Genomic DNA, 26103 nt, shown 5'->3' on the forward strand with positions numbered 1-26103 from the left:
CCTTCCCCTCTCCCCCCCTTGGGGTGTGTGTGCGTGTGTGTGTGTGTAAATCAGCACATGTGTAAAGGCCAGAGTACTGAATCTGTCATTCCACCATGGGAGTTCCGGTGACTGAACTTCGCAGCAAGTGCTTTCCCAGCTTCTTGACATCACCTAAGATATTTTTTTCTTCGTGAAATAGAAACCTCACCACCTCTTGGAGGCATATGGACTGTTTTCAAGCATGTTTTTCAACGTGTCTGAAAGGGACACTGATTTCTTTACTTTCAGTAAGATTCCTACCACATACCAACAAAGCAGGAAATGAATGCCGTGAGAGAGGAGGCTCCAAAGTTGACTTACAGTATGGTTCAGTGGTAGAGTGACTGTCCAACAGCTATGAAAAGTCATAGGTTTAGTCCCAGCAATAAACACACATACACAATACACACACACAGCACCATACACATACAACACACACATGCATACACAAACATACACACACACACATACACCATACACCACACACACCACCATACCCATACATGCCCACACACAACATCACACATACACAACACACAATGCACACACACAGACATACAACAGATACACACACACACAAAACAATGGGTTTGATTTGATTCATAGCAAGTTCAAAAATTCTGGGAAAAAAGGTAGTCAGGAGGTGCACAAATGTAACCAGGTGTGGTGATACACACCTGTAATCCTAACACTCCTTACGGAGCCTGAGGCAGGTAAGTGAGGATCATGATTTTCACAATAGTGAGCCTGTATAATAAGTCAAATAAATAAATAACAAATAGCTTTCTTTAGCTACAAGAAAGGTCCTTGGAATCCTAAGAGCAGCAGCCCTGCTTTAGTGCTGTCCTGGCCCGTATCATCTTGACTTGGAGACCAACGTAACCAGATTTGCACAGAACACCTCTAGCAAGCAAACAGACAAAACGTAAAAAATTATTAAACGTTTTTAACTTAATTTTTTTTGTCTGGTTGTATTTTATTTTATTTTGTGTATCCTTGGCTATACTAGAACTCACAAAGATCCGTCTGTCTCTCTGCCTCCTGGGCACTAGGATCAAAGGCTTGCGGCACCACCACCTGGTGAGACTTGATGTTTTAAAAAGTGATTCACTTTACCTTAGGTGAGTGCATGTGTGCATGTGTGCATGGACTAACCGTGGAGTCCAGAGGAGGGGGCCCAAATCCCTGAAGCTGGAGTTACAGCTTCCTGATGTGGGCCCTGGGAATGAAGCTCAGGTCCTCTGCAAGAGCAGCAGGTGCTTTCCTTAACCACTGAGCCATCCCTCCAGCCGCCTAAATGACTTTTCAAAGACCCTAACTAGTTAACTTACCCTTCCTGGCATCTCTCCTAATGTTAAAGATTCAGCCGGTTGAATATTCACAATAAAACAATATTTAAAAACAGGCACCAAGCCTTTGTTTTGCTCAAAATCATGGTGCAGTGAATGTCCTCCCCGAGGACCAAGCAAACCCTTCTTCCCTGCCATGCTCCTGTCAGCTTTCTTGTCACAGTGACGAAAAACAAACTGAACATCTGTGTGGCATTACTTACCGCTTAGAGCTGTGGTCATTTGAATGCTAATTGTTTTATAGTAGTCCTTTATTTACCTTGACTTCCTGGGCAATATGATTGTGCAAACCAAGATACACCTTATAGGACTAACTCTGGAAAGAACAGAAAGCACTCCCCCATGCCCATCCATCTGTCTCTGCCTGTCTCTCTGCTTCTCTTCTCTCTTCCTCTTCCTCTTCCCCTTCCCTTTCCCCTTCCCCTCCCGCTCCCCCCTCCTCCCCCTCCTCTCTCTCTCTCTCTCTCTCTCTCTCTCTCTCTCTCTCTCTCCCCCCCACCCCCCCCCCCCCCCCCCCCTCTCTCTCTCTCTCTCTCTCTCTCCCCCCCTCTCTCCCCTTTCCCCCTCCCCCTCCCCCCCCCTCTCTCTGTTATAAGTTTACCTGATCATGGATCTTTAGGTCCAACGCAACTTCAGCTAGCTGGAGGGAGATTTCAGATGGTAGGATAGTGTAGAGACCCAAGTACTTATTCTTCTGTTCTTCTGCAACTTTCTCAATGCTCTCTCTGTGGCTGGTGGCTTCAGCTAGAAGTCTCTGAGGAAGGAAAAGCAAGATAAACTTCTAGGTGCCTGATAAGGAACATATTTATTTATTTTTATGGATCTAGTGATAAAGCTACTGATTTTTCATCAGTTACAATTAAAGGTGAAATTACAGGAAAACCTTGCAAGGGAAATGAACTTTAGCATGTCTCCTTCCATCAGGCACACACTCCATAGAGAGATGATATAGATTATACCTTGCATATCCCATGTGTATATAATGCATGCCTAAAAATTCCAATTCACAATTCATTAAGTGTGCACAAGGATACCCAAAGCAAGGGCAATGTTTTGACAAAGATAGGGAGGAGTACCTTCAGTTCTTCTAGTTGTGTGTCGATCTCTATTGTTGGATTCCCTAAATAGTCCTTCGTTTCTTGAACCCAAGATTTCACAGAATTAATACGAGTCTCGACTGCTTCCCGTTCTTGCAGCTCCTGCTTTACCAGTTTGCCATGATTCTTCACTTTCTCCTGCATGCTTCAAAAATACCAGAGGGAGAAAGCAGAAATGAAGCGGAAAGAACACTTCTGGGTGTGACACAGCTTAATGAGAGACATAGAAATGGGGAAATCTAGTATGTTTTAGGCTGGTAAAATTACTTGCAATACTCTTGGATATTGTTCAGTGACAGCAAGGTTCAAGCATAACAGAAGAATTTGCGTCACAGGAGGTGAATAATTTATCCCTGGAAATGTGAGAGTCAACTTTGCTCCCTGCCCCTCAATGGCTATGTATTTCCCTATGCAGGAAACCTAGATCGCCAGATTTTTTTCCCTAATCTTTCCAATCTGCTCAAATAGTGCCTGCTGTGCCATCACAATTTGAAAGGAATGTGTCATTGGAATGTGTATGGCTGGAGAAGCCAGCCTTTAAAGAAAGAATCAAGCTTTGGACATGTCACCAAGATTAATGTCAGTGTTATGACTGACCTGAATAAGTGGATTAAAAGGCTTTTTGATACATGATATCAGATTGCCCTAACATCATCATGAACTAAGAGTGGTGAATATAGATATGTATAAGGTAACGTTACTTATTAGAGGAATTAACTTGTTTTGTTTTGTTTTGCAGACAGAGTATCTATGGAGCAGGCTAAGCTGCCTGGCCAGCAAGCTCCAGAGATATCTCTATCCCCACTGCTGGCATTACAGTATGCTTTCTTTTTAAATGTAAGTGCTGAAAAATCCAACTTGGATGACCATGCTTGTGCATCATGTACTTTATCACCTAGGGGCTCATCTCTCCTGGGTCTTCTCATTGCGTAATATTTCTGTCATCAAATGAAGAATGGAAGAATTACTAATTACCATCAGTAGAAGAGATAGGACTAGATCTGCATGCTTTGCAACTGTGTGATAGAGCAACCCCATGCCTGAGAACCTCATATGTCCCTGAGTTAAGGCCCATTGTAATAGTGAACAAAACAGGTGTGTAATTACTTGAGACACTGGTCTTGCAGCGCAGTGATTTCCCGAAGGATGGGCACCTCTTCCTCAGTTCCAGGGAAGGCTCGATCTTGAAGTATGCTTAGCGCTCGCTGCTGTAGCACACCCAGGGTCAGCTGCTGACTCTCCAGATCCGTCAAATATGTGTCATGACTTTCAAGGAGGGTCATGAGCTCTGCTTTTGAGGCTTTCTCTGTTGAACTTCCAGGTAATCTACCTTGGAGTTGATTGATCACTTCAGTAGTTTCTTTGACCTTAGAACAAGCATACATCGTATGAAGCTCAAACTTATATTGAAAAGAATGTGACAGGCAGCTAAGTGCCGTACTTAAAGGCATCATTAACCACGATGACACAAACCACAAACTTCCAAAATTAAAACCAAGATGCTGTTGTTAACATAAAAGACCACCTTCCCTACCCTGTGTTTAATTATTGATCCTCAAATCTTATCAAGGCAGGCATAGACTTTTAAAGTTGGCTTGTGTGTGTGTGCATGTGTGTGTGTGTGTGTGTGTGTGTGTGTGTGTGTGTGTGTGTGACAAAGAAGACATGGCTAAAACACCTAATGGGTGGAAGAAATTTTACAGAGATTTGAGGGATGAGCTAAATTCTTATTTTTACAACAAAGAAAAAAAATGATTTTGTGCTTTTTCCAAAATAGGTTAAAAACAAATAGGACTCGCCTTGGCTTGCCTTCCTTTTGAAATTTCATTGCTTAATTTTCATTTTAAAAATGTAGTTATATATTCATTTGAAATACTTATTTATTATTATTTGTGCATGTGGGCATGTGTGCGTGCACACACTTGAGAGGCATGCACAAAAGCGAGAACTCAGCTGGACATGTAACACACATGTAGATAACATGGGACAACTTTCAGGAGTCTATTCTCCCACTTCACTGTGGGTTCTTAGGACCAAACTGGGCCGTCAGCCCCCTATCACCAACCCCTTTACTTGGCTCAAGCGTTTAGCTGGCCCTTAGTTATTTTAAAGTTAGCATACAAAAGAACCGATTCCCCTATAAGATTTTCATACATACTTGGTTTTGGTTGAACCCATTCCTCCCTACCTTTCCAATCTCCCTGGCTTTCTTCATCCCGACCCTTGTATGCATTCTTCTGTCCCCTGTAGTGGGTTTTTCTACTCCCTGTCACATGCACATTACTCTCCCTGTACCATTTGATCCTAACTTGGAACTAAAACTGTACAAGGCACACAACACTCTGCTTCCTAGTTTAGTTTTCATGAAACTGAAAGAAGAATGAGAGCTTCACAAGAACAGCAGGTGGCTGTCTGCGTGAGAAATGCCTCACTCCTCTACCCCTCAGTCTAGAGTCTTTGAATACTTGATCTCCAGATGACGGCCTTTTTGGAGGGGGTTTAAGAGGTGTGGGCTTACAGGAGGAAGTAAGTCACTGTGGCAAGGCTTTGAGAGCCAAAGTCTTCCCCTACTCCCAGCTTATTCTGGCTCCTTTGTGCATGAGGTTCAAGATGTGAGCTGTTAGCTTGTTGCTCCAACTGCCATGCCTGCTGTCCGTTGCGGGCTGCCCGCTGCAATGCCTCCCTGCCATTGGGGGAATCTAACCCTCCAGAACTGTAAGCCAATATATACTCCTTCCTCTATAAGTTGCCTTGATCCTGGTGTTTTATCACAGTCACAGAAACCTAACAAATGCAAAGGCAAAACACCAGTTTTTCAAACGTGCGCTTAATCTCCAGGGAATCTCCGGGTATGACACAAAACAGGACTCAAGCCAATCTGTAGTGAAAGTTACCTTAGCGCTCAAGCGCTTCCACTCATCTACTGCATCTTCCAGAATCTTCTCCTGGTCCTGGGCCACAGCACGGAGACGTGTCCAGCGCTGCCAGACAGTGGTCATCGACCTGCTTAGGGTCGCTTTGCTTGTATCGTTTCCGGTTTGCTCTAGTTGTGATGCTTTTTCCTCCAGAGCCACAATTTTCTCATGGAAAGAGTCAACTACAGACACTAAAGCCTAGTGCAGGGTTGGGGGTGAGTAGAGGGGTTAGAGAAACATTGATTTGTTTTTCTGTGGACTTGGCTAAAGCCCTATTGCACAAAAGAAATATTTCTGTATAAGTTTACGTTCCTCAGGCAGTCGTGATGGTGCATGTCTATAAGACTAGAGCTGGGGAGGTGGAGAGAAAGATTCAAGAGATCAAGGTATACTCAGCTACATGGAGAGTTTAAGGCAAGCCTGGGTTACCTGAAAGCCTGCCCTTAAAAAACCAAAAGTAGGGCTGGAGAGATGACTCAGCTGTTAAGAGCACTGACTGCTCTTCCAGAGGTCCTGAGTTCAATTCCCAGCAACCACATGGTGGCTCACAACCATCTGCAATAGGATCTGATGCTCTCTTCTGGTGTGTCTGAAAAGAGTGATGGTATACTCATATACATAAAATAAACAAATAAATCTTTTGAAAAATCCCAAAAGTAAATTAGTAATTATGAATATATTTTGTTTCCTTTAATAACTCTACTTTAAAGTTACACTTATCGGAGTGGGGTTTAGATTTATTTTGAAAGGTGAAATTTATTTATTTATGATAGACAAGTTATTTTCTACTTGAGATGAATATTTTTATTTCTGAAAATCAACAACAATCTACTTTGCTGTTTTGGAATGTTATAGTGTTTCTTATGATGCTATGCTAGATGAGGGGCGTTCAGGAATTAATTTCTGGATTTTATTTTAGCCCAATTAATCAAGAGATAATATTAGCTGCTCTTTAAAAGATTTGTTTGTTTGTTTGTTCGTTCATTCATTCATTCATTCATTCATTCTGGGGGGCTGGCAGGACATGGGCAGGAGTTAAAGATAAGTTTTTATGAGTCAGTTCTCTCTACCTTGTTTTGCAGAGGATGTCTCTCTGGTTTTCTGCTGATGTACTGATTCCTAGAGCTTCCAGGAGTGTCTCCCATTGCTATCTCCCTCTTGCTTTGGGGGTGGTAGGCTTACTCACCTGTGCCTCAACATCGTGCTTCTTATGTGGATTTAGGGGGTGTGACTCAGGCAGTCAGGTGCCAGGCTTGTGTAGCAAACACTTTTACCCACTGAGCCATCTCCCCAGCTCTTTACTGCCATGTTAATGCAACCCTATCTTACCAGAAGCACATCGTTTGGATTTATCACTGGGGCCTTAGCTATGCATTTCATGTGAGCATCTTCAGTTGTGAAATGTGTTTATCAGGCCTTTATCACACCGAAGGAAGCAAGATGAAAATAAAGACTTAAAGATGTGATTCTGAAAACATCATACCACAAATACTGTTGCAATTAACACAGAAAGACACTAAAATAAGGACAACAAACCTGACCTTGTGTTTTGACAGCTTTTCTTCGGCTTCATGGATGGAAGATGTCTTTAACACTGCAAACTCCGACAGCTTCTTTTCTGCATCATTCATCAACTCGATAACCCCTTCCCTGGCTTTCTGATACTCTTGCCACTGAACCATACATCTTGAAAGAGTCCAACAGAAATAAATAAATAAGCAATGCAAACCCAGTTATTTCTATACAGAGCTCTGCTGCCCACATGCCTGATGATAAGAGAGAAAAATGAATTTACATGCCAATGTATGTCACTATATATTATATTAGCATGCTGCTGTTATGCAAGAACCTACTCCAAATACCTCTGCAGGAGGTCCCGCTGGCTGTGGGACTCCTGGATGATCCCCTGACTCCTCTTTTCCAGGGAAGCCATCTTCTGTGCCAGTTCTTCCTTTCCTGTGGGCTTAATGAGTGGGTCTAGCCTGTCCACAAGACCTCGGAGCTCCTCCATGTTGCTGTGGAACTGACCCTCTGTTTTGAAAAATTCCATATGATTTTTGAGGTTTTCCTCTGCGCTCTCAACATCCAGGCCATTGCCTGCCAGTTGTAACATTTCTTGGGCATCGTCAAGCCAATCATTAGCTGCTTGGAACACTTGGTAATACCTTTGACACCGACTGTATATTTCGGTCAAGGTTGCCTGAAAGACAGTCATTGTGGTACAATCAACTTCCATTCACAGTAGGTTTGTAAGATGTCTTTCCAACTCTATTTTAGTTCTCAGCTCTATAAATGCCATGAGAAGTTAACAGGTAAGTTGGGAGACATTATTTTCATGGTGAGTGCATATGAATCCTTTATTCCTGCTTTTTAAAATCTTACCATAGCTCTAATGCTGCAGTTAAGATGTACAATAACGAATAAGTAAGGAGAGAAATGAACTATAAATTTATGTTAGCGTCTTGAATGGTCTTGAAACTATGGTTTTTTTCTTCTAAAGGCAAAATACAAAGCTTAGTAGTGTATTTCTGGATGGATGTTTTGAGAAGCAGTTATGCCTCAGTGGGCTAAAAGAATGATAACATTTAACTTCCAAACTAGCCTCTGCCAGCTTCTGGAAATAAACAGATTTATTTGAGCTGAGTCTTGAGCAGAAGACTAAAATAGAAGGAGTAGAAATCCACAGGACTTGCTGCTATAACTCCAGAAGAGAGGGAAACACTCTAAGCAGTCATCAATGAATAGACAACCAGAGCCACATTGGCAGTAAAGATGGAGTCCACAGTTGGGGTAGGCAGTGAGCAAGGGGAGGATGGGCAAGTGAGCAAATGGCTTAGAAATTCTTCCAGAGTAGGGACTGGAGAGATGGCTCAGTGGTCAAGAGCAATGACGGCTCTTCCAGAGGTCCTGAGTTCGATTCCCAGCAACCACATGGTGGCTCACAGCCATCTGTAATGGATGCCTTCTTCTGGTGTGTCTGAAGAGAGCTACAGTGTAGTCATAGAATAAATAAATCTTTAAAAAAGAAAAAGGAAAGAAAGAAATGCTTCCAGAAACATCGGGACCTACAAACATCTGGATGGAGATGACCAGAGTGAGCCTAACTGATTAAAACTTGTGTTCAAGAATCATCACTAACTCAAAAAAAAAAAAAATCCCTGTGATAGGTCAGTGGTTCTCAACATGTGGGACTCAACTCCTTGGGATGAGGGTCACATATCAGATATACTGCATATCAAATATTCACATTATGATTCATAACAGAAGCAAAAATATAGTTAAGAAGTAGCAACCTACTCAGAGGAACCTTAGAAATGTGTAAATTTGTCAAGTTGAAAAGCAGTACCAATGGAGCACAGAGCTAAACAAAGAATTCTCACCTGAGGAATACCGAATGGCTGAGAAGCACCTAAAGAAATGTTCCACATCCTTAGTCATCAAGGAAACGCAAATAAAAACAACCCTGAGATTCCACCTCACACCAGTCAGAATGGCTAAGATCAAAAACTCAGGTGACAGCAGATGCTGGCAACGATGTGGAGAAAGAGGAACACTTCTCCATTTCTGGTGGGACTGCAAGCTGGTACAGCCACTCTGGAAATCAGTATGGCGGTTCCTCAGAAAATTGGACATAGTACTATTGGAAGATCCAGCAATACCTCTCCTGGGCATATTCCCAGAAGATGTTCCAACTGGTATTAAGGACACATGCTCCACTATGTTCATAGCAGCCTTATTTATAATAGCCAGAAGTTGGAAACAACCTAGATGTTCTTCAATAGAGGAATGGATAAAGAAAATGTAGTACATTTACACAATGGAGTACTACTCAGCTATTAAAAACAGCAACTTCATGAAATTCTTAGGCAAATGGATGGAACTAGAAATATCTTCCTGAGTGAGGTAACCCAGTCACAAAAGAACACACATGGTATGCACTCACTGGTAAGTGGATTTTAGCCCAAAAGCTCGGAATACTGAAGATACAATTCACAAACCACATGAAACTCAAGAAGAAGGAAGACCAAAGTGTGGATATTTCGATCCTTCTTAGAAGAGGGAACAAAATACCCATGGAAGGAGTTACAAAGTATAGAGCAGAGACTGAAGGAATGACCATCCAGAGACTGCCTCATCTGGGGATGCATCCCATATACAATCACCAAACCCAGAGATGAGGAGTAGAGCCCGGGAAGCCTGGGCTTGAAAGTCTGACATTCTGAAAGAAAGCCCAGGTTTGGATGAGACGTGTCCCCCAAAGGCATTTGGATCATTCTGTGCCCAGTTGTTGGTGATGTTTAGGAAAGGTTAGAGGTGTGGTTTTGCTTGAGATAGGCTTTGAGAGTTTGCTCCTTCTGCTTTCTGCTTGTGGATGATGAAAGTGCTCAGCTTCCTGCTTAGGCTGCCCTGGCTGCCTGCTGTCAAGCTTTCTTGCATTGATGAACTCTTACCCCTCTGGAATTTTAAACCTAAATAAACTCCTTCTACAAGTTAAAGAAGAAGAAAGAAGAAAGAAGAAAGAAGAAAGAAAGAAAGACGAGGAGGAGTAGGAGGAGGAGGAGGAGGAGGAGGAGAAGGAGCAGCAGCAGCAGCAGCAGCAGTAGCAACAAAATAATTTTATGGTTGGGGAGGGGGTCTCCACAACATGGGGAACTGTATTAAAGCGTCAGAGCATTAGGAAGCTTGAGAACCGCTGTGACAGATGATTTTTAAAAAGAGAAGGCCAGTCTTTGGCCTGCACGCAGGGCCTGTCTCTGGATCTAGAGCTGCAGGTATATCATTTTAAAAGTATGATGGGTTTGATTTAGCATGAAGAACTTTGCTAAGCACACTTTGAAAATCAAGCATTTTATTGTATGCCTTACTTAAACACTAAAAGTTTTGCTATTTAAGTGTTAGAATTAATCTGTGTAGGAAGTACAGGTAAATGATAGGTAGATTCTGGATGCCTGGTGCCCAAAGAGGACAAAGGGGGCATCAGTTCACCTAGAACAGGAATTACTGGTGATTATGAACCAGCTCAAGATTGCCAAGTTCAGGTCCTCCATAAGAACAGCAAACATTCTAAACCAGGAACCATCTCTCCAGGCCAGGATGATTAGCATCTGTTGTGACAAGGTTTCATATAGTCAAGGATGGCTTCAAACTCTTTATGTAGACATTTAATTGGCAATCCACCTGCCTCTGCTTCTCAGGATCTAGGTTCTCTGCCATGTATCATCATGCTCCATTGAAGGGATGTCGAGAATTAAAACTCAGGACCATGTGCATGATGGAAAAGCAACTGAACTGCATCCCTAGCTTTGAGACCAGGGGATTAAAGGAGTTAGCTCTATGGTAGTAGCTACTGTAACTTCCATCTTATGTAGAATGAGGCGAGTGAGCAAAGCCTCCGTAGGTGGGCAATCTGGGAAGATCTCTGCATGTTCCCATTGCTGTTTGTAGTTCCTGGGTCTCAGGAGCAGTGGAGAAAAGCCCCTTGCTTCTGCTGTGTTACATTTGACACCAGGGAAAGGGAGCACCTCTACCTGAAGGAGTGGGGAAGAAACAGGGCAACGGATAGGACAGCCTACAAGAGAACATGCCTCGGCACCATGAATGATCGGTACCATTCACCTGGCTTCACTGCCTTTGGAGCCTCTCCATCCAATGTTATTTTTGAAGTGCCAGATGTCATGTAGTATAGAAAGAGCACTAAGTATCCACTGGCCATATATTCTATAAGTGTATTCACAATGCCTCTTTATGGGAATTATGCCCAGACTTCCACTAATTTAAGATGCTCAAAGAATGTGTGTACAGCACTGCAGTGTGTGTGTGACCTAAACATCCTGCCATGCTTGATATCATCTTTGTATCCCCTGTAACACCTAATACAATGCTGTCAAACATTACTGTTAAAAGAGAAGTGTGAAGAGGTTAAAGGTCTGCACAGGTTTCAGATCTTTAAAAACAACAAACAAACAAACAAACAAAAAACCCAATCACATTAGTTTGGAAATTTCTCTGAAAACTGCCAACAGATTTATTGTATAAGCCAGGCATACCACTCCTGGATAGTTTCCCCAAGGATTCTCTATGTCAGTATTCCACAGAGACACTTGGACATCTACTTTTACTACAACACCTTTCATAGTAATTTAGTTGTGGAATTGGCTCAAGTGTCCACAAACAGGAATAAACAGAGAAAATGTGACATGCATATCCAACAGAATTTTATCCGGCCATAAAGAATAGGATGATGTCATTTGTAGAAGAATGGATGTAACTGTGTGTATGGATCCCAGACCTTATGTAGGTGTGAACACACATATACATGCATGTATATGACCTGAAAATGAATACTGACTAGGGAAAGGCAGGAGACAAATGGGGGGTATTGTATGAAAATATCTTTGGGGCTGGAGAGATGGCTCAGCAGTTAAGAGCACTGACTGCTCTTCCAGAGGACCTGAGTTCAAATCCCAGCAACCACATAGTAGCTTCACAACCATCTGTAATGGGATCCCATGCCCTCTTCTGGTGTGGCTGAAGACAGCAAAAGTGTACTCACATATATAAAATAAATAAATCTTTAAAAAAACTTTATGAAACCCAGAACCATTTGTACTGAATATGTGTCAATAAAAATAAGTAAGTCAACAGCAAAAGAAGAGGAGGAGGAAGAGGAGAAAGAGGAGGAAGAGGAGAAAGAGGAGGAAGAGGAGGAGGAAGAAGAGGAGGAGGAAGAGATTATGAGTTTGTTTGAATCTCTTTTAAGCTATGTTATCAAAGTCATTTATTATCTCCTCCAAAGGTGAGAAAAAATGGTATGATATACCAATCTAAACAAAAAGTCAATATGGGACACATGGCAATGACCACACATATAAACAATAAAAATGGTCTTTAAAGTCATCGAAGATGATTTGATAAACCATCCAAAAAGCAGTGTTTGGGGGTTTTCTGATTTGTGTGTGTGTGTGTGTGTGTGTGTGTNGAGAGAGAGAGAGAGAGAGAGAGAGAGAGAGAGAGAGAGCCTCAGTGCTTTGTAGCTGAGGATGACCTTGAACTCCTGCTCTTATTGGCTCCATATCGCAAATGCTGGATTAATACTCATGACCTACACACTTAAGTAAAATATAGTTGGACTTTTAAACAGAGAACCAACCCAAACCAGATTTTTTTTTCACATGTTTATAGATAAGCAGCCTGGAAAAGAAAGATAGAGCGCCCCCCTACAGACCTGCCGGGTGCGCAGCGCTTCCTGCACATCTCCATCTAGCTCTTGGAGCTCAGCCAGCGTGTGCTCCAGATCTGCCGAAATCAGCTCCTTGGCTTTCGTGAACTTCTCCTGCTCCTTGTGACTCAAAGCACTCATTATCCTCAGGCTGGACAAGACCTCCTCCTGGTGGATCTGGATCTTTCTGATCTCCTCCTGGATGTCCTGGAGGCTGAGGTCAAGGCACACTGGCCCACTGAGCTCTGCCCTCACCCTCCGAAGCCAGTCTAGGGAACGGCTCATCTCAGTCTGGAAGTCTATGCTCTGTACCATCCTGCTTTCGCATTCTGTCACCAGCTCCCCGACGTCAGACGTCATCTGTTTTAGCTCCTCCTGCCAGGACTGGACCTGACCCTTGGCTTTCTCATAAGCCATGGGATCGAGATGTGGAGAAAGATCTTCTAGGTGCGTGGCCACTCGTTTGAGCAGAATCCCCGAGTCTTGCAGGCTGCCTGCCAGCGAGTGGTACACCTTGAGCTTCTCCTCTGCAGGCAGTGTTTCCTCGTTCACTTTGGCCTGCTCTCTTTTCACGACTTCCAGCTGACTCTCTAGCTGCCGGCACATCCGTGCATGCTCTTTGTAAACGCTGGTGGTGTCTTCTAACAAACTGATCCTTTGCTCTGCTTGCCGCTTCAGCCTATGATATAGGGTGGCCAGCTGAAGCATCTTCTCTGGCTGCCAAGGCTGACCTGTGCTGCGAAAACTCTCCTTTTTCTGGTTCAGTTCATTCACAGCTTCCCCAAGGGCTACCACTTCACCCAGAAGGGTTCTGTAGCTCTCTTGAAGAGACACACTCTCCTCAACAATCAGGTCTGAAGGCATTTTCCTCATCTTCAGGAACTGGTCTTCCAGGTCACCCAGAGACTGGGTTGTCAGCTCGATCAAAGAAGTATATTCCTTTCGGGCCAGAATTGCTTCTTGGATTTTATAGAATTTATCCTTAGCCAAGGCGACGATGACATTGAACTGTTGGGGCAGAGCACTGAGTTTTTCACTTAAGTAGGAGTGATCAACTTCATTTAGCGATGGTAGCATGGCCTGCCCAGTCGTCTGCAGCGTGAGCAGAAGGTTTTCATACTCAGGAGATTGTTCCAGAATGCTTTGGTATTTGTCCAGTTGAGCATGGAGCTCAGACTTCTCGTTCATGAGATTGATCTCAGGAAATGTGACAATGTCTGCTTGTTTAAGCCAGTGACAGGCTTTATCAAAATCTTCCTTAAAATGCTTTCTAGAGACCAGACTCTTCTCTAGCTCTTGCAACCTGTGACTGCATTTTTGCAAGACGGTGTCATAGACAGTCTGTAACTCCTGGAGCTTCCCCAGCACCTCCTCCTGTTCTTGCTTTGTTATTCCCTTCATCAATTCCCGACCCTGGGCACAAAGTCCAGTGACCTCATTCTGGTAAGTCTTGAGGCTGGCCTGGGCAGTCTTACATGTTTTGACCTGTTTGCTCACATCATCTGGAAGTAGGCAGATATATTCCCGGAATACGATCTTTCGCTCATGTTGCTGGATTTGGCTGGTGGCCTGAAAGACTGCCATGAGAAACTGGGTTTTCTCAGACAAGGCCTTATTCAAGTACTTTCTTCGCTGGCCCACTAGGTCACTGAGACAACTTACATGCTTCTGAGCCTCAGAGAGCGCCTTCTGGATCACCTTCCGCTCATTGAGGCCAAGGTCAGCCATCACACGATCTGCGTCCTTCATCAGGGACTTCAGGAGCACCTGTTTGTCTTCCAGCTCACTGCAGATGGCCAGGTGGTCCATGAGGAGGTGCTGAGCCATGCCAGGAGGTGGGCTCTGCTTCAAGGCCTCCACAATGTTAGGCTGCTGCTCTTCAGCCCACTCCATCAGCTCCTGGAATCTGGATTGAATCACATTTAATTCCTCCAAGTTGGTGACTGACACCTGGATTTTCCTTTTGACAAGGTCCTCGAGCTGACACCACCGTTGCTCGAAGTGACTGGTCTGTTCCCTCACCAGCTCTCTGTCATCGAGACTCAGCTGCTCTATCAGTTTCTGTCTGCAGTCTTTCAGGTCATCGATGGCATATGTTTTCTCTTGCAAGGCCAAGGCTAGCTTCTTCAAAGCTTCCAAGTGGATAGCTGTGCTTTCTGCATTAGATCTGTAAATACACAGACACTACAGGAGCATGTCAGGTCCTTATCCTCTTAAATAACATTTCATTGAGGGGACATTTGGAGCTCAGATTCACCACGACTACCTGAATTTATGGTTAACTGATGAAGCTGTTGGCATTAGGAATTCAAGACCCATCTAGCCTTTGAGTCAGATCACGTTGGCTACATGCGTCTCAACTGTCTTTTATCTGGACACTGCTCCTCTCCAGTAATATCGCCATGTGCTGTTAGCTCTCTTTGAATCTTTATGATCTGCCTAGTAACGTGCTATGTGTTGTGTTACATATAGGGAAACACATGTCATAAGCAATGCAATCAATAATCATTTATAGTCTTTCCTATTGGAGCAAGGGACAATAAACGATAGAGTGTGTGATGGTACAATCTAGAAGGTACATGGCTCGTGGACTGCCTACATGTACCTGGTTCTGTTTATCTCTGTACTTAGATATGAGAAAATTTAAAAATAAATGTGTGATTTATAAATCATCACTATTTTCATTACAAAGCCCAAAGTGAAAAGCTGGATCTTATAATCTGCCTTGAATTTCTTGGTGATCAGTTCTGAAGTATAAGCAATCAGGCTTATTGACAGTATGATTGAGTTTGGTTTTGGATGCCCTAGGTTTAAGGTACTCCTAGGATTACCGTAAGATATATATATATATATATATATATATATATATATATATATATGGAGGTATAGCTGATATTGACAGCATTTATTTAAAAAAACACAGTAAAGTGCTGAGCATTTACAAAGAGTTAAAAACTGAGAAAATACTCTGGCAAAATAAACAAACAGTGAAGCCTCGCCATGCTCTGCCTATGCTGGAATAATTCTGCCAGCTTGTATTACAAAAACCTAACATGTTATGTAGAAAAGTTCATTTAAAAAAAAAATGTAGCATTCAGAAGCCTGGGAGTGTTTTCATATAATACACTTGTGTATGTGTGTGTGTGTGTGTGTGTGTGTGTGTGTAAGAAAGGTACTTACTTTCAAAGAATAAAAGGGCATAGTTTCACCGCATCTCAAAATTATGTTCTACAACATGACTGTTGTGTTTGAAACTGCAGTGTTTCCCCAGAGTTTCATGAACTCAAACACTGAGTGTGCAGCTGGTCTTCCTCTTTGGAGAATGGTAGGAGCCTTAAGAAATAGAGCTTTGCTACAGGAAGTAGGTCACCAGAATGAGTCTTGAGTTTTGATAGCACAGTTTGCTTCCTACCTGCTTTCTGCTTCCTGTTCAGCAATGTGGCGATAGGCCAGATACATACCCCTACCACTGTGAGGATGCCTGTCACCACATCTTTCCCTCTACGATGGACTGTATCCCTCTCACATTCTGAGCCTAAACAATACTTGGTCAGAGCAACAATAATAACAGCAAAAGTTTCTTATACAGTGACCAAACTTGACTAAAGTACCTAGAATATGTTACTTCCCAGACGTGCAGGGAAACTTTTGCTTAAGGTAGATCCACTTTAGAGAGTCATGGACGACAAGCAATGATTGGCGTTAACCAAGGTGAAAATATTCAGAGTAGGTATCATGGGGACAGTGCTAAAGACCACAGACAAACATGTCTCTTTTTGGTAATTGATGCTAAATTAAACCAGGAAACCCTCCAGGCTACAGCTGCACAACATGAGGATGTGAGGGACATTCTGTCAACTTCTGACTTAGCATCATGGTGAACCACTGCGCGAGTTCTGCTACCTGGCCAGGCTGTCCCATTCTGTAGTAAATTTTTCAAGAAAGGCTTCAACGACACTCATGTGGTCATGGTAACTGCTGGTTCTCTGAAGGTCCTGTTCTCTCTGTGCACATAGCTTGTCAGACTGCAGGCAAAGGTCTTGCCATTGGTCATTCAGGTGGGTTATTTCCTTGTGCTCAGGGGACTCCTGGTTCTTTGTTAGCTTGTCCACCTTTTCTACGATGGTGCTCACAGAGACCTGCTTACACTGTAGCTGCTTAATAAAATCCTGAAGGTGAAAATGCAAAACAAGAAATAATCTGTAAGTCCTCCCAAGTGAGCAGACAGAAACACAAATAGCTTTGAAAAAATATCCCTGAAAATTGAAAAAAAAAAAAGAACAACCATGATTCTTTCTTCTAAACACAAATTCCCACCTGTGAAAGAATCAGAGTAACTTTGATATTTTCTTGCTTTGAATTATTTTGAGAAGTAAGTTTTCTTGAAGTAAGGTCTTATTTTTCTCAAAATATTATGGAAGAAACTTTTAAATAATGAAAACAGTTTATGCCTTTATGGGAAAAAGTAAGTTTAGTTCAGTTTCCCTCTATTCTTTTTTATTATGTGGTTACAAATAATATTCCAGGAGGAAATAGAAATAACTTATCAAAGAAAGCAGTCTTAAAGCTTATTTAAAATATGACCCTCATTCCAATCAAGTTAATATACTTATAATTCTCACAGCTATATTATACAGATTATAAATATATTTCTGCTTTATTTAACTTAATTGCATATGAAGGATGCATTTAACAAGTGGGCTTACATCTCTATAGCTATAGTGTAGTAGAAGCAATTTAAGCTTATTTCTGTCTAGTTTACAAATAAATGAGACTCAGATTATAATTTTTATTTGGCTTTGACAATTACTGGGAAGTAACCCCTAATGTACTTTTCTAGTTGCGGGACTGGCTACCTCCCAAGTGATGTACCCCAGTTATTTCCCGTTTCTTCCGGCCATGGGCTCATGGTTCCTCTCTTCTTGTGGTGCGTTCTCCTCTCTCTTCCTTGTTTTCTCTCCTCTCTCCTCCTTCACCTCCAATGAGGTGACTTAAAATCCAGGTACCTTTAATCTCTTCATTTATTGACTGTAGCCATTTTTATTTAACCAATAGTTTTAAACTAAGGTTTGCACGGCAAAAGCTGGTAACCCAGAGAATTCACTTATAGGCCTAGACCTTTAGGTACAGAATTTAACATTACAATACATAGCCACAGACCAAACCTCAAGACTATATGCAATGAAAATATGAACACTAAGGTCTGTGTTTATTAAATAGACTTCCTGGTTTTGTGGGCTAAAGGTCAGCTGTCTTGCTTGTATATAATGAATGTTTCATATGAAAATGGCCATGCAGAACTCTGAGAATATACTTGAAATTTTATTTATTTACTTATTGAGATGGGGTCTTGCTACAGTGCCTGGGCTAGTCTTGACCTCCCAGGCTCAAGCCATTTTCCCTCCCTAGCCCCCAGGTAGAGAAGACTACAGGTACACATTACTGTACTCAGCACATGTTTCTCTGCAACTCATACTCTCTTATTGCTTAAGTGGCTGCCCCAGTGCTAAGAATTCACAAAACCCCTGGGCGTACAGAAGCGAATATATTGAGTGTATTGCATCTCTTGCTCTGTCTTGGCTTCCTCCCTGACCCCTGACCCTGTGTGGGCATCAGTTCCTACCTTCACTTGCATGACCATGTTCTGAGCAATATTTATCTCCAGCTCAGTGTGCCTCCTCTTCATGTTCTGTAGCTGTTGGTCAGCATCCTGTAGGTAAATCCAGAGCTCGGCCTTCAGGCTCTTGATCTCTTCCCAGCCCTGAGTTAAGTTCTGTGCTTGGACCAGCCTTTGTTCAATCTGGAGGAAACACAGTTAAATGTTAGTTTGTTTTCCGTACCTCATCTTTGTTCAGTGAATCTAACCTCTGGGTTGTCAGTGGGTTGTTGGGAAGAGCCTGATCCTGTACTCCCACTCAGCTAGATCCGAAAGGTACTTCTTTATTTGTATCAAAGAAAAACAGATTTCCTTTAGGCTTAAGAGTTTCCAACGAATTAAAACATCTAAGAGTTCTCCTGTGTGATTTTTAATCAGTGCTGCAAAGATCCAAGAAATTTTACCAATGTATGAGATCAATAAGTTCCCCAAGAGCTTTTCCATTTAGGGCAAGCAGTAAATACATCTATTTGACTGGAAAATTGGGATTTGAGTAATTAAGAAGGGCTCACATCTCTTATATATTTGTTTCTTCATCTTTAAAAACATGGTTTAATGTTGTTATCTGCTTTTTGATTTTTTTCTTTTTTTGAAACTGAATTATACAGGCCTAGAAATTCTGGCAATCCTCCTGTTTCAACCTCCTTTACCCAGACCCCAGGAGTGGGATTGCAGATTCACCACCTGGCTATACATAGCCCTATCAATGTTTAGATTGTCTTTAGATCTGCCCTTCTGGTTTTTGGAAGTGAATAGTTTGTCTTATTACAACTGCCACCCTTTGGAAGGATTTAAGCAGTAGCCCGTTGGTGGGCCTTATATAAAAAAGCTAGGGCAGTGGACTCTTCAGAGTATTCCTTAAAGAACAGGATGGGAAAGGAGAAAAGAACAACAGAAAGAGGCATGAGGGAATAGGAAAACCACGAGAGCCTGGTAATTAAGGTGGAGGAAGGTGCCGGCGGTGGTGGTTGAACAGACTAAACAATTCAGTTGTGATGATCCCACTGACTTAGGATCTACCTTCCTTTCTGGGTTGGCAATAAAATAAAATAAAATAAAATAAAATAAAATAAATCATATATTGATTTGTTACTGTGGCTTGAAGAGGGTTATAGCAAGAATATCTCTAGAAATATTTTCTTTAAATCTCACAGCTTTGAAGATGGAGAGAACATAACAAGGCAGACAAAGCAGACAATTAGTTGCAATCATGAACAATATATATATATATATATATATTCTTACCAGCTGCTCTGTTTGCTGAATATCTTTTGCTGTGTTTTTCACTGAGGAGTTTGACAAGTCACACATGGAGCAAAGGAGATCCAAGTAGGTCCTTGCCTGCTCTTGCAAAGCTCTGAAGTGTTTGACCTGAAAAAGAAAAAAAGGGATTGTCAGATCGAACAAGCGGGGTGCACTGTTTTGGTGGTGAACTGTGCAGTTGGTAACCTTTTATTGATATTTCAAAAATCATCTTGTTATGTCAGTGTTTTCCACACTGTCCTGGAATATATTTGTGACTCATGGGAGAGAACTCCAAACACACTGGAGGATCTGTTTGTCTGCCATCTGCTTCCCGTTATGATTAAAGCTGTCTGCATGGTCTGGGAAGGGGGCAATGGAAGGCTTGTCTCCAGACTCTCTGGATTTTCGACCAGCATTCTCATTTAGGGGAAGAAATCCCAGCGTACTTGTCTCCGCTTAGTTATGCTTGTGTATAGCCTGAGACAAGATCACTGTCAGGGTCAGCTGGGAGCTCCTTCAGAATGATATGACCAGGGTTCATCACCTGCGCTTCCCTTCTTCAGAGTCCACCAAGAAGGGCTTATGTGAGATGTTTTTTTTTTTTTTTTCATTTCTTCATGGAAACACAGAAACACAGCTGCTTAGCATCGAGGAAACATATGTTTTAGATACAGTATATAAAGCACTCCAAACAACACAATCTTGGCTCTCATGGGACTGGCACTCTTCTGAGGAAAAACCAGGTAATAGGTCAGCAGTTGCATGCCTGGCACAAGAAGTGGGAAAGAAAGGTGCTGAGAGTCTGGACTGTGTGGAGAAAGCATTGCTACTCCACAAGCAGCATATCTCCAAGTCTTCTCAGAGTGTTAGATCAGAACACATTCAGGAAGTGAGCCATCAAACACGACAAAGATGATCTAGGATGGACAGTGGGTGCAAAAGCCAAAGCAGAGGGAACATTGAGTAGACAGAGACCAAGTCCTGGAGGCTGTCAATCAGTGGTCAAAAGGGTGAACAGATACCAAGTCATGGAAGCTATCAAAGCTATTAATTGCATCTGTAATAAAAAGCTGGAAGGCAAGGAATGGCTCAGGAAAGCTTACAGTGTAAAGGAAATCCATCACGTGTCCACAGTGTAGTTTTATTCTGCTCTAAGGAGAGATAGAATCGTGTACTGTGGTGGGACATAAGTAGAACTGGAAGCAACTATGTTAAATGAAATAAGACAAGCATCCTGGTATTCTGCTTTCTGCCTCTAGTTAGCATGTCCAGTCTCAGAACCACTGAGATCTGAGGTAAGTAGCTCTGTGAGAACAGGTCTGTCTGAAACATTATGGAATGTCCAGTAGTATCCCTGGACTTCAGCATCTCAATGACTGTTAATTGTGGCAACTTACAATGCGTTTAATCACCACTAAATGACCCTGGTGGGGACAGGGGATGTAAGAAGATGTTCGCCAAGTCCAAACCTCAACTCTTCCTTTGTTAGACAAATTATGAAAACAGTCTATTCATGGGCTGTGGCATAAAATTTGGAATTTATTCTAAAAGATGATGGATGGCATTGGATGAATCATGACCAGGCCTTGGCCTGAATGCTATTCTTGAAGGCACATGGAGTAATAGGGAACACAGAGAACTTGCCAGCTCCTCCCGTGGCTATAAGAAGTACAGATCTATTTCCAACCATACAGTGTCTTCGGTATTCATTCAATGTGCAAAATGTTTCACATCCAATTATTCTTACTAACCATTTACCAGAGTGAAAAGTACCATCTAGCGTCCCATGACCCACAGTAGCCAGTGTGAAAGGATCATTTCACATCCCATGACCCAGTGGAGGTCAGTTGGCCCAGACAGCTCAGTGTAGCCAATGTGAAAGGATCATTTCACATCCCATGCCCAGGGGAGGGCAGCTGGCCCAGACAGCTCAATTTTTCAAAATGACAAGAAAATAAGCTGTCAAGAATTGAATTATAATCTCAGCACCCAAGAGACAGAGGCAGGTAAGTATCAGTGAGTTTGAGGCCAGCCTGGTCTATAGACTGAATTCCAGGACAGCCAGGGCTACATGGAGTAACCTGGTCTTTAAAAAAAAAATTAAACTCAATTTAAAAAATAAAAAAAGATTAAAAGTGCATGTAATTTAAAGGATAATTATTCATCTTGTGATTAATAGAGTTACCTTAATCCTAACCAATAGAAAAACTTATCTGGTGAATCCACCAGGATGAGTTCCACTGGAGGATTTAGAATTAATGTGTCTTACAAAATTAGGATTGTAGTCGTTGCAACCAGAGATTGGGTTACCATTATTTCTGAACTATGTTTGTGTGGTGTTTTCCTTCATGCAGCAGATTGACTGGATTCAAGAGAGAAAGGTACAGCAGCAAAGGGTGGGTTTGCCAGATGTGCACCACAAAGGCTGTGGGGGCTTTGAAGCATGGGGCTGGTATGGTAGTGACCCTCCAGTGGGAATTTAGCAAGCTGGGTGGAGAAATTTTGGGGCTCTGAGTCAGAGAGTCTCCATAAGATAAGAACTGACCACCAAGACCACTGGGGCTGAGAGTAGCTGGGTAAAGTGCAGGAACTTGCCATTCGTTTTAATATTTCCCACACCACAGCATGGCTCAGAGCTATGTGTTCAGGAACGTGAGGAAGATCAGCACCTTATCCTGGTTTGTGTAGTAAAGCCTGCCCTGTGGTTCTGGCACAGTACCCTTGTGGGCCTGCCCTGTGGTTCTGGCACAGTACCATTGTGAGAAACTCTTTGTTTGGCACACCCCTTTCTTTTGGGTGGCAACAAAGGAGAAAAATTAAGTTTGGTTTTGGTATGTGGTAAGTAGAATTCATCACTAATAAAGGCCAACATAGAGAAGGGGTGACTTGAGGAAGCTCATGGTGCAAAGAAAATGTGGCTAATGGCCATGATGAAGATGTATATTCTGCCATTTAGCAGGATGATGGAACTGAAGACCACCATGTTAAGCAAAACTAGCTAGGCTAAGAGGAACAAACATCATGATTTTCTTCATGTGTAGACTTAGGAGAATAAAATAATGGAGTTGAGAGTAAATGGGGGCCTATTAGGGACATGGGTGGAGGTAGGGGGCGGTAAGAGAGGGCAGAAAAGGTGTGATCGGGAGATGTGCGAGAATGCCACATGAAAACTCACTGTGTCATATAATTTAATACACAATGCAAACTGAAAAATAGAAAAATCAGAATTTAAATAACCATCAAATCTTTCTTTCTTGGCTCAAAAATGTACATTTATTTCTTTCCTTACACCGTGCTTTCCAAAGTCTGATGTGTGGACTGATATGAACATCTTCATGACTTAATGTAAATCACTTAAGCCCAGTGCACCCTGGGACTGGAGTAAATGGGCATTTCTCTGTGAGGATTAAATGAACAATGGTGTTATATTGGTCTCCATCATAAGCAAATTAAAATCTTTACTTAATATTATTAATTTATCTGGCAGTAGTAATAGCCACAAGTAAATTCCTATATGACATTTTCCCACAAGATTCTCACTGCATGTTCAGCTGCCAAGCACAAAGGTTTGAGAAATACTCCTTTATATCCTAATGAGGTTTCCATAGCATGGTTACATTATATTGCTATGTTATAGGTCTCTTTCATGTGACAACAATTAACATTCCCTTCATCATCCACTCACCAATCACTTTCGAAGCACACCGTGTGTGTGTGTGTGTATGTGTGTGTGTGTGTGTGTGTGTGTGTGCAAGGAGAGAAACAACAGTTTGGGGAGGTAAGTATTACTTTTCTCTTTCTCACCCCCATCCCTTTGAGAATGTTTGAATTCCAGCATAATTCATAAGTATATATACAGCTGGTCCTCTAGCCAGAGATTCTGTACCCACAGGCTCAGTCCACTGAAAGCATTGAAGAAAACCAAAATTGTGTCTGTCATTAATATGTCCAGACTTTTTCCCCCATCAGGTGTGCCTACACAACTTCATATATCAACTATCTTTGAAGGATTATATTGCATTAAATATTCAAAATAATTTACAGAGGGTGTAAAGAATTCGGGTGGACATGAATAAGTTCATTGCCAACGCCATTTCCAACAAAGAACTGCATATCTGCATATCCTAGTATAAACAGGGTCACTGAACAAGCGCCTTGTGCATTTCCAGGAGCAGTTGTACTTACAAGCATCATTTCATATAAGAGAGAACCCAGGCTCAGAGATACTAAGTGCTGGAGCCAACAGATAAGGTGTTTGTGGCAGGATTTTCCCTGTCCAGTTACATTAAGATGTTAGTGCAGCAGGAGGTTTGTGAAAGTCTGTGATTGGACAGAGAAAAGGGAGGTGGAGCAAAGAGTTGCAGAGACAGAGAGTGACTCAGAGGAGGGAGAGAGAGAAGCCAAGATGGAGGTGGATGGACAGAGAAAAGATCCTGATCCCACATGGTTTTAAATAGCCACAGGTAGTTATGAATATCATATAGGAATAGAACTTGTCTGATCTAAGTGGGCAGCTTGTATCATTATCAACTGGCTCTGATACTATTGTGTGAGCATCTTGTGAATTGAGAATTTATTGATACTTAATCTGACTTGTTAATTATAAGCTTCTAGAGTTTTATTTCTACTATGTTGCTGGGTGTTGTGGCAGCTGACCGTGGGATGGATGGTTGTTGCGTGGGGCTGGCATGGCAGGGAAGGGAACTGGGGAGCTCCTGCCCTGCTGGAGAGTTGGCGGACAGAGAGTAGCTGGAAGGAGGTTGGGAACTTGATGGTTCATTTTTAATATTTCCCGCAACAGGTTTTAGAGTTGAGGCTTGATGAAAGAACCATATTCTTTTCCACAGGACCACATATCCATGTTCTCCCCATCTCTATGGTTAGACTATTGCCAAGGCCAGACCTCATTTACATTTCACTATTCCCAGAAACCAGCATGGTTTTGAATGAATTAATGAATGACTCCTAATAATAAAACTTCGCAGACTCCACTACCTGCTTAACAGCTTCTGCTCTGCTGAGAGGTGGCTGTGGGCTGGGCTTCAGGTCTGGCTGGACTGCAGAGATCCATGCCTGGCACTGCTGCAAAGTGTCTTGGCTGCTGACATGCTTCTGGAGTTCATATTCCAAGCTGCGGTATACCTGAGACAGAAGAGAGTTGAGATGTGAACGTTGACTTCTATCTCTAAAAGCATCACTATAAATAAATAAGCATGTTGAGCCAGTCCAGGTAAATCCCCAGGACTCCGTAGCATTGTGCACATATCTAACATGGCTGCATGTGTTCCAAGATGCAATGGCCATAGCCCATTTTATAATTCCTCGATATACCCACATATAATAATGTCATATGTAACAGGCCCAGTGTTCATACATGGGGCAAAATGTATGAAGTCGTTGAAATACATTCTCAAGAACATAAGCCAGGGGTTCTAGAAGGTTTCCCTCTGTATTATAAATACTGAAGACCTTATTTATACAAGGAGCAAAAAACAAACCATGAATCACCATCTTTAAAAGACAACTAAACTTTTCTAATTCTGATGCTCTTCTGGAAATAAACACTAGCATATGGAGACATGGAAGAGTTTGAGGCACTCATTCCACCAAGGGAGCTAAATCAGTAACATCAGTGCGGGGACCAGAGGGATGGCTCAGGGGTTGAGAGCATTTGCTCTTGGAGAAGCCCCAGGTTTGGTTCCCAGGACCACATGGCTGCTCATGGCTATCTGTAAAGCCAGCCCCAGGGCACTGACAACTGCCCTCTATGCAGGCACCATGCGCATACATAGTACAATACATATATTCAGGCAGAACACTCATACACATAAAAACAAGTAAGTTAAAAAAGTGTTTAAAGCATCCACAAATGGGATTCCTTCATACTTTTTTTTTTCTAATATTCAATTAATTAGTTTTCAACCATTTGGCCAACTTGGCTACTTCACTATGTGAGCTCAAGGAGAGCCAATGTAACTTAGTAATCCTCATTTCAAAAGAAAAAATACATTTTTATGGTCTAAGGAATCATCTGCAGTTTAATTTTCTCTCATAAATACAAATTAATATCTCCTTTCCAGTGTATCTTATTATTTCCTCCTGGATAGCCTAGTAACAAAAGCACACTGTAGTACTTCAAAATCAGACAGAAACATTGGACATGATTTTTTAAATCCTATACTAGCTGGGTGTGGTGGCACATGTCTTTAATTTCACCAAGCTGGAGAGAAAAGCAGGCAGATTTCTGTGAGTTGGAGGGTAGCCTTGTCTACATAGTGAGTTCTATGCTACCCAGGGTTACACAGCAAGACCCTGTCTCATAAACAGCAACACAGAAAACAAAACAAAAATCACCACCATCAACAACAACAACAACAACAAAAACTCAAAGATCAAAATAACAAAAACCTGAACCTACAACAACAGAAATCAACTTGTTTACAATACTGGTTTTCACTAAAAGAATAATTATTATTTATTGTAGATTTATTTATATGACATTGAGAATGTAGTCTTGTGGAAATACACCTATTAAAGTATAATTCAAACTGATACACATATGCTCTACTTTTTCAATTTTTTATACACACAAATGAAGAAA

General features: G+C 42.1%; 1 protein-coding gene across 13 annotated transcripts in view; it reads right to left on the minus strand.

Annotated features, from left to right (window-relative positions):
* Positions 1 to 26103, minus strand: part of Syne1 (spectrin repeat containing nuclear envelope protein 1) — a 444430-nt gene that overhangs the window by 182508 nt on the left and 235819 nt on the right. For all 13 annotated transcript variants that reach the window (XM_029482408.1, XM_029482403.1, XM_029482399.1 and 10 more), the window contains 11 exons: positions 24498 to 24644; positions 19503 to 19628; positions 18225 to 18401; positions 16505 to 16770; positions 12608 to 14768; positions 7245 to 7582; positions 6924 to 7068; positions 5362 to 5580; positions 3575 to 3834; positions 2447 to 2612; positions 1972 to 2124 (listed from right to left, as the gene is read on the minus strand). In XM_029482408.1, coding sequence (XP_029338268.1) covers positions 1972 to 2124; positions 2447 to 2612; positions 3575 to 3834; positions 5362 to 5580; positions 6924 to 7068; positions 7245 to 7582; positions 12608 to 14768; positions 16505 to 16770; positions 18225 to 18401; positions 19503 to 19628; positions 24498 to 24644 — 4158 coding nt within the window. The remainder of the gene's footprint in view (positions 1 to 1971; positions 2125 to 2446; positions 2613 to 3574; positions 3835 to 5361; positions 5581 to 6923; positions 7069 to 7244; positions 7583 to 12607; positions 14769 to 16504; positions 16771 to 18224; positions 18402 to 19502; positions 19629 to 24497; positions 24645 to 26103) is intronic.

Source organism: Mus caroli, chromosome 10, assembly GCF_900094665.2.
Source record: "Mus caroli chromosome 10, CAROLI_EIJ_v1.1, whole genome shotgun sequence".
In the NCBI taxonomy this organism is placed as follows: Eukaryota; Metazoa; Chordata; class Mammalia; order Rodentia; family Muridae; genus Mus; species Mus caroli.